General features: G+C 41.5%; 1 protein-coding gene across 2 annotated transcripts; it reads right to left on the bottom strand.

Moving 5' to 3' along the window:
- Positions 1 to 1,806: 1,806 nt before the first annotated feature.
- Positions 1,807 to 8,930, bottom strand: ppp1cab (protein phosphatase 1, catalytic subunit, alpha isozyme b). 2 transcript variants are annotated; one of them, XM_034570353.1, is made up of 8 exons: positions 8,665 to 8,804; positions 8,454 to 8,578; positions 7,197 to 7,328; positions 6,247 to 6,477; positions 5,349 to 5,453; positions 4,002 to 4,225; positions 3,498 to 3,632; positions 1,807 to 3,092 (listed from the first exon to the last, which is right to left on the bottom strand). In XM_034570353.1, the coding sequence occupies exons 1-8, from the start codon at positions 8,751 to 8,753 to the stop codon at positions 2,997 to 2,999; spliced, it is 1,137 nt and encodes a 378-aa protein (XP_034426244.1). In that variant the 5' UTR covers positions 8,754 to 8,804; the 3' UTR covers positions 1,807 to 2,996. The 2 variants fall into 2 exon arrangements, with proteins under 2 accessions (XP_034426244.1, XP_034426245.1); XM_034570354.1 differs by having other exon boundaries at positions 2,196 to 3,092; positions 8,454 to 8,930.
- Between the last annotated feature and the right edge of the window lie 2 nt (positions 8,931 to 8,932).

Genomic DNA, 8,932 nt, shown 5'->3' with positions numbered 1-8,932 from the left:
ACAGTATTTGGTATCATCTGAAAGATGAACTCTTGGATACTACGTCTTCAATATCTTGTCTATTTTGAGAACTCTTATCTAACCAGGACTCTATTTCTGGGGTTGATCACTATGACTGATGTGAAGTCATAGTCCCATTATCTCTGGACCAAAGTTTGATTTTCTTTTTTCTTTTTTTCTATCCCGCTCTGTGAGAAGTGAAAACAAATTCACACACAAGAAACAAGTTCACATGTTTCCGAGACTCACTATCCATCACGAAAGCTAGAAACATAATCCTGTCCAAGGGCCACAGTAAGAATTTGAGACCACATAGCCACCGACAAATTCTGATGACCAAGGGTGACCTTAAGTCTCCATTGACTTGCTATAAATGTACAGAGGATTGTAGTGAAGGAGAATGAGGCCGCGGACCCACACTTAGATGTACAGAGGATTACAATGGTTCCTGCATCAGGATGTTATCAAGTAAAACTATTTCCCTTGGTTTTACTCTGGATGTCATGCACTCTAGCTGAAATTTTCAAACTACAACACAGAGAATGTACAGAAAATCTGCTTCCACTTTTAAAAAATAATTATAGGAGTCCTAATCCAATACCCTTCACCCCTCACCTCCATGGCCCTGTAAAGGGAAGAAGGGTGTTGATGACAGGAAGACGAATGAATGCAAAAAGAGCCTGAGAAATGCCTAAGAAAGAAATGGGATCCTTTTTTGATAAAAATAGAATGAGGAATGAAAAAGAGCGATACAGAGTCTTCTGCACGGCCCTTGTATAGCGACCGGAGACAAATATTACTCGTTAACACCTACGTAAATGGATTTCGGACAAAATACCGCAATTAAAGCAGCAGCAGATCAGTGTTGTTGCACTGAATGCAAGTGCTTATGACATGTCTGTGTTCCCTGGGGGCAATGTAAAGCACTGAGCATGTGGCTGAGGAGGTAAAGCAGCCATCCTCTAACCTGAGGTTGGCAGTTTGATTCCCAATTTTCATCTGCATGCCAAAGCGTCCTTGAGCAAGACACTGAACCCCAAATTGCCCCCATAGATAAAAGTGATGCCCATAAATGCGCTGTGTGAATGTGAGTGAATGGGGGAACGGCAGTAAACTGTACTGGGAAGCGCTTTGAGTCGTCATCACTATCAGAAAATATTTAAATACAGACCATTTACCATTTTAACCACAGCTCAGTGATTTGTTTCTGCTTCATACAGTGGATCTGCTGACTGGTGGAGGAAAAGGAGCTCAGCACTGCCTCCCTGTGGAGAACAGCTGGACCACACATCCTGGACTTTGTGGTGACAGACAGTAACAGTGTGGATGACGTAGCAGCCACTTGACTCATCTGCCAATCAGATCTCAGTCAAGTTATTTTCTATTTATTGATTTTAAAGGTCATTTTTTTAGCTGCATCTATTGAAAATGCAAAAGAAATCGTATAAAATGGCTTTTAACTGCTAAATCAATGTTACACTTTCTCCCGACCACTTCACTCCAAACCCCTTTCAGCAAAGTATAAACAGAGTAACATTTTTAAAGCATTTTTAGAATATTTTAGAATTTGTATTGCCTGGACATGCAAAGGGACAATTTGAAATTAGTTTTTTGGCTGCAATTGCCACAAATACAGTGACGTTGATGGATGTTTGTTGTCCCAGTAAAAAAGTAATTATCACTGAGTTAAGCCACAGTGTCAAGACTTCAATGTTTTTCTCAATATTACATTTTATGAAGGTAATTATATGAATACATTTGGACAAAAGAAGCAGTGTAACCATGAAATAATACATTTAAAACTCATTTTGCTATCGGAAATTTCAGTTTTTATTATGCATCCTTACATAAGGTCATATTTTCATGTTATTGCAGCAGGTTTTATTTCAGACCTGTAAAGAAATAAAATCTGACCGCAGTCAACTCTGAAGAGGGAGGATTAAATAACAATCAATAATTTAACCCCATGAATGTTTAAAAATCAAACATGTGAATTTATACTTATTACTTTTTGTCAAATACTATCCAATATCATACGCCAGAAGTATGGGTTTGAATACTATTGATAATCAGCAGTTACTTCCCAGTAGTTTGAGTAACTGTGACCAGACATAAAAACAGCTACTTGCAGGAGATCAATAACAAATCCATATTTATATCATCAGATACAGGTTTACAATAAAAACAAGTCATCATTGTAGCTCAGATTCTCGCTTTATTGGTCAACTTGATGAAAGACTACAAAACGAATTCACAAAAAATCTCTTTCAAGTAATCAAATCTGTACAAACCTAAACTGTATGGGGTTTTTACAGCTCTGGCTCATATGAATCTGGAGAGTCATATGCATGTGTGGTGTGTGTATGTGTGCGTGCACGAGTGAATAATCATGTGCCTGCTCGCCTGAGAAAAGGTGAAACGCTCTTTCCTGTTCCGAGGATTCAGAGACGCCGTGCTCGGGCCGAGACAAGACTCTACATGCACGCACACACTCACATGCACATACCTGTGTTTTGAGATTTTACAGTACAGAGGACAGGGAAAAAAAAACCAAAATACTCCCCCCCCTCCACAAGTACACACACACGCCACCTACTGGCAGGGTTTGCTGCTAAAATTCATGTCCAGCAATGTTCCCACTGTCTCCCAAACCCTGCTTTCTTCAGTCAAAATTACTGTACAGACAGACACTGTGGTTCAACCTTTCCACGGGAAGAGTGGTAAGAGAGAGGGGAAAGTATAAATCTCTAATACTCTCACACAAAATGTACACGTGCACACATGATTTTAATGCTCACCGGCAGAGGACGCGTTTGTCGCCTGCGCACGCACTCATTCAGACAATTCATAACATTAAATGTTTTAAGAAGTACAGATAAAAAAGGAAAAAAGCCCTGGGTATAGGTTTGATTTCTGGCTGTTTGGTGAAAAGAAAGGAGAAGAGAGGTAGAGAGGGCAGGAGGGAAGGGTCGCAGGTCGAGGGCAAACTACTCGTGTCATTTCTTAGCTTTCCTTGGGGGAGTGACTGGGCGGCCAGAGCCCATTCCCCCTCCACCACCGTAGAAGAGCTTCTTGTCTGCAGGTTTGAGAATCTGGGAAACAAAGACGACAAAATGAGCAAAAAAACAACAACAACAACAACAACAACTGAATTACAGCCTCACAGCTACGCCAAGCAGTCAGATTGCAGTTTACAACAATGTCCGTCTCATCATACGTGTAGTGAAGACTTGGAACGAATTTAATATGGGTAATAAGTTAGTGAGTTATGGCCAAAGACACATTTGTAAAGTCGACCTTTGACTGCAACATCGCATTCATAAGAACACGACAGAAAGACGCACAACCAGACAACATAATGCCTCTTGCCATGTTTGTCACCAGAGCAGATATGTCGCCATTTTACAAAGCAAAGTGCAATCATTCATTTTTGCCAGTATAGATCCGGTGGGCCACGGGGATCAGAGTTAGAACTTTCTCTGGGGTCTCTTGTTTACCTGGAATGAGCACATGAGGGTCTCGTCTACGCTCATCATGGCTCCGGCATTGTCGAACTCTCCGCAGTAGTTAGGAGCAGAGAACAGCGTCACCAGCTGCCGCTTTGCAAAAAACTCATATCCGTCCTCAACCACCTGAAAGCAGATACAACACAGGTTAGTGAATGGGTTTTTTAGCCTTACGGGGATACTACTGGAATTTAGCATGGACTTATGAAGAGAGAAAATACATTTCTAATGGTCGCTCTGCCGACCTGCCACCAGTAAAACTGAGCTGACCCCACTTCGCTACAGCTCCACCTTACTGTCCCAAAACATCACTAAACATCTGGACCTCCACAACACAAGCGTTGACTCTCAGTTCCACACCCAAAGCTTACCAGATAAAAGAGGTACAAGGAAGAGGGGTGGTTTACTTTTTATTTTACGTGCTTGTTTCTTTCTTTACGACCTTGTACTCCCACTTTAAAAAAACATCCCCAGAATACACGTTCTTGTGCTGACCTGATGGGCCCGACAAATAAGGTCCATGTCGTGTTTGTGGAGGAACTTTGTGACGACGTCGGCGCCGAACGTGAAGGAGACGCCGCGGTCGTTCTCGCCCCAGCCCAGCACGTCCTTGTCCGGGTCTGCCCACAGCAGGTCGCAGAGGAGGCCCTGGTCAGGCACATCAGTGGGACGCATGACCCTTCGCACCTGCTCCATAGACTGGAGGTCTGGTGACAGGCCTGGAGGGGAAAACATGTGTGGAGTCAGAAAGCAGAAAAACTTGAACTCAGGTGTCTGTGATTCTACACGTACGATACATTTCTTCATGCTCTGAGGCCTGGATTTAGGTTTACTGCTCGTTTTTATCTTAACTGTAAAAATGAGGCGGGTCTGACATGTGACAACCAAGGCAACTAGTCATCACAGAAGTGGTTTGATAAGACGAAGGCCTTGTCTGAGCAAAATGATACAAATCCAATCCCATGACGACACATTTGTGCCTTGTGTCAACATTAGAAATGGTTTTATGGCGCCTATATAAAATTATGATCACCTGAGACACAAAAAAGCTTTTATTTAAATTTTATAAAGACTTTTTGTTTCGATTCCAAGTGTATAAAATTACTGCGATTAAAATATATATGAGCTGGGGATTCAACTGCAATATGCAGAACAAATCCAAGCAAACATACAATATCCTATCTGTGAGCCGTCTTATGAAACCTCGTGTTTGAAGAGGGCGGTTGTGTCTACCCTCATGATTACAAGGGCCTGTTTACATACTTTGTATCGTGTCTCTCACAGACATTAGATAACTGTGACTGGTCTTTGTTATTATACTATTTTCTGAACTGCTAAAGAAGTCAAATTGGTGACAAAATACATGATATCTGTTATTCGTGTTTCTTAAACAAGCGGTTTGATTTGTTTGCTCTTTACTTAGCCTTGTCTTTAAATCCCTTTAAATTGCAAAGCTTATATTGTTGATTGGAAAATCTCTGGTTAATCTTTAGTTCATAATATGAACTGTGTTAAAGCCAGAATGTTTACAAAGGCCTTGTCTGTGGCAACTCGGTTCCCATGTTATCTGGCTATGTCCACGATCCAATCTATTTTGTGAAGGTATATTAAATCTTTGCTTTTTTAAAGTGTTGCCAGGCGATATGTTATAGATAAAATAAAAAAAGATATAATCGGAAGTTTGCTTATGCGTGGGAAAATAAATCTAAATATACTCCAACAGCAAATAAAGACCCCACAGTCCTGAAGGCTTTTGACTATGGTGTTGACAGCAACAACAGAGCAGAGGCGACTGTGTGTGTGTTGAGGATAGAAGGCAAATGAACTGTTTGATAAGGATACCTCCATGGCAACAGAAGATCTTCTCATCAACAATAGCGGCAACAGGCAAACAGTTGAAGCAGTCGGTGAAGGTCTTCCACAGCTTTATGTTGTATCGCCTCTTACCTGTGAAAGGAAACACAATTACTTTGTCACAATCTAATCTCAGGAGCCATAAAACCTTAACAGCCGCTGCACATGTTGCATCACATCTCAAACAACATTTTACATAATCCCGGCTGTGTGAACCACAGAGAAAGGCATGTGATTAATCACTGCCCGTTCTGCCTGATCATGCTCCTTAGCCCAGAGCCTGGTGTACTGAGAGGTTATCTGTGTTTGACTAATGAGCCAGATTCTCTATCAGCTTTAAAAGGAACAGCTCAGTCAGATTTATGATTTATTTAGTGTTTCTTATGATTTTTGAAGTATAATGAGGCTACATTTGTAGACTCAGCTTAAAGTGAAGGGCATGTTTGTTAACGTTAATAAAATGCTGACAACCACATAGGTGACATAAACAAGGAAGATATTTTTGCTCATCAGCAACTAGTCAAAGTTTGTTTTTTTAAATGTACATTTTTTTATATTAAACGGACAATACGTTTAACATAAAATAACTTTGAATGTAAAAAAGGTGCTAAACACTTAAAGATAATACCAAAATATACAAGTAAATTAAGTAGATATGCAAATAATGCTATTCCAAATACTGTGGCTCAACATGCACCACTTAACCAAACACAAGGGCTTGTTTACTGATAAATAATTGATCTCATCTTTCAGTGTTTACATTTGCAAAAGACCTGCATTACTCTGAGGCCTTTAAGTTAAGCCTTGTACTTTTATAAATCTAGTGGTAACTTGACAGCAGTGGTAAGATTAATGTCTGTATCTGTGTGCATGTCACAAGACTTACACTCATCATAGAAGCCATATATTCTGTTAATGGAGGCGCACTCGTGGTTTCCCCTCAGCAGAAAGAAGTTTTCTGGGTATTTGATCTTGTAGGCCAGCAACAGGCAGATGGTCTCCAGGGACTGTTTGCCTCTGTCTACGTAGTCCCCCAGGAACAGGTAGTTGCTCTCTGGTGGAAAGCCCCCATATTCAAACAGCCTCAGGAGATCATAGTACTGCCCATGGACATCACCTGGTGAGAAAAGCAGTGTTAGAGTGGAAACCGCAATGCTGGTCAAGGGGGTGATTATCACGCCGTGTGTATGAGCACAACAAAAGGTAAGGGAGTCAGATAAAGGTACAACAACACTTGGCACGTTGCAAATTAACAGCAACACCAATAATACACAACAATCGGCTGTTGCCAATGCATAATTTAAGATGAACACTGTTATTCCTGTGTTGCTTGACTCGTTTTTTATGATGATGAAACAACTAATTGAATGTGCAAGCTTGAATTTAGGGTGAGGATGGTGGTAATTCTGATTGCAGTGCAAACTTGGCCTGTTCCTGAAATTTCCTTGTTCCTTTAAACTAGCATTCCTCATTAACTGGCATCAGCAGAATGACACAGGAGGGCGAGTCCCAGGAGACTAGAAGTGCAAAACAGCACTGTGCAGACAAGCCTATATTATCTGTTCGTTTCTTCAGTCCTGCAATTACATGGCAAGGTCACCGCTACACACTGCGGGCTGTCCTGTGAACTCAAACATTGTTTTTCTTTTTAAGTTAGATCCTGAAACTTCACTTGCAATTGAAACATTTAAAATGATAGCATGTTTAGGATTTCTCATAATACTCAAGCACTCTTAATCTAAAACTCTAAAAAACAGCCATCTAATGGTCTTAGTGAAAGCTGTGTGACCAAATTTGAGAATTCCCTCAACTCTCAAGAACACAACTAAGCCTCACCACAAATCTTGAGTGGCGCCTCGAGTTCGAGCAGGATTGGCTGGCTGAGGAAGATCTCCCGGGATTTGAGGCAGAGACCACGGATTTCATTCTCTGTCAGTTGAACATTTTTGCCAGGTCTGGAGCCTTTCACTGGGAGAGAGAAATGGACAGAGAGTGAGAAACGGTGCATCGGGAAACATTAAAGTATATTGTTATTCCCCGTTTCTACAGTTTACGAGTACATACATTGAATTTTACTTCCGTGAGTTCACGTATTGCAAAATAAGGCATTTCGCCATTGGAAGGTTAACACGAGCACGAGCATGTTGCTCAATATTCATTTATGACCTTTATGTCTCAAAACCATAATCATAAAATCTGTGGCTGAAACCTACAGGTGAATTCTCGTTTAAGTGTCGAATGTAAATAATGCAATTTACGCCCCAATGTTATGAAATCTACAAACTTGTTTGATCAGCAGTTCACAACCATCTGTTTACTGTCATGGAGCAAAATTATTAAACGATTATCAAAGTAGCTGAATGTTTTTGTCTCAGTTCATCAGCTGGACTAGCAAATTTTGAAAATCTATAAAAATGTGTCCATATTGAAGACTGAAAGGAGTGATTGTTTTGCCCTCATCTGCAACAATAATCTGCAAACGCCTGAAGTGAATATTTAAAATGCTTCATGTCTTGTGTCACAGGGTGTTGTTAACTTTGGTCTAACATCGAAGAATAAAGCAGGAATAAAAGTGTAAAACTGAGAAACTCCCCGTGAAGACGAGGACTGGATCAGCTCAGGATTCTGAGGCAAGTGAGCTTATAGTAAAATGGTGTTTTGTTCTGAGCCCGCCTTTAAAACCTCTGGATGTAAATATCAAGCAAAAAAAACACGACACCACCACGAATCAGACAAAACCAACACAAACAAATGTGAAATAACTTCACAACCCACTTGGTAATTTTCCATTTTACCCACCGATCAGAGGCACCGTGCTACAATTCAGGATTAACACCCAACTCCAACTCTGTCTAGCGAGTGGACACTTTCCCCCGGAGCAGAGCACAATAAACACTTAAATATTCATAACGTGCGCGTTGGATCAACAGATGATGATTTGTTATTAATTCAAAACACGTTGAGTGGTGGTTCAGCAGGAAGCAGGAGAGACACTGAGCGAAAGCCGGAGCGGGGCACCGTTGTCTAGCCTCCCTGTGTTAGCTAAGATGGCTACCTCGGTGAACAGATATCGACCGATACTCTGGCTCTTACCTTCCAGCAGACGCTGTATAATGGAGTCGATGTTCAACTTGTCGGCTTCGGCCATGCTAATCCTCAAACTCGGTCGGGTTCTGGTCACTTCTGCGAGTTCGAGTCGTCGTACCGGGACCAACGAGCTGAAAAACGTTAGCTTTTTTTTTTTTTTTTTCTCTCTTCTCTCTTCAGCGTTAATCGGCTATCGTTAGCCCGCTAGCTAGCTAACCTTGGGGGCAGAAATGGCAACCTCAAAAACGCGAGGCGCTGGCTCGTAGAAAGACGTGATGGCGGGCCGCGCACTTCAGAAAACCGCATTAAGTCAGTTACTCCCCCGTTACATGTCCGGATTCACGTTAAATGTGCGTGATTTCCCGTGAAGACGCCGTTTCAGCCGAAGCTAGCAGCACCATGCCATCGACAAAAAGAGGCTAAGGGAGCGTTAGCAGAAAAAGCGAGGATGAACGGAAGTGGGCTGGCGGTTCGCTCGCTCCTAT

Source organism: Hippoglossus hippoglossus, chromosome 19 (genome assembly GCF_009819705.1).
Source record: "Hippoglossus hippoglossus isolate fHipHip1 chromosome 19, fHipHip1.pri, whole genome shotgun sequence".
In the NCBI taxonomy this organism is placed as follows: Eukaryota; Metazoa; Chordata; class Actinopteri; order Pleuronectiformes; family Pleuronectidae; genus Hippoglossus; species Hippoglossus hippoglossus.
The sequence above is the reverse complement of the archived record's forward strand: the minus strand, read 5'-3'. Positions and strand labels throughout refer to the sequence as shown.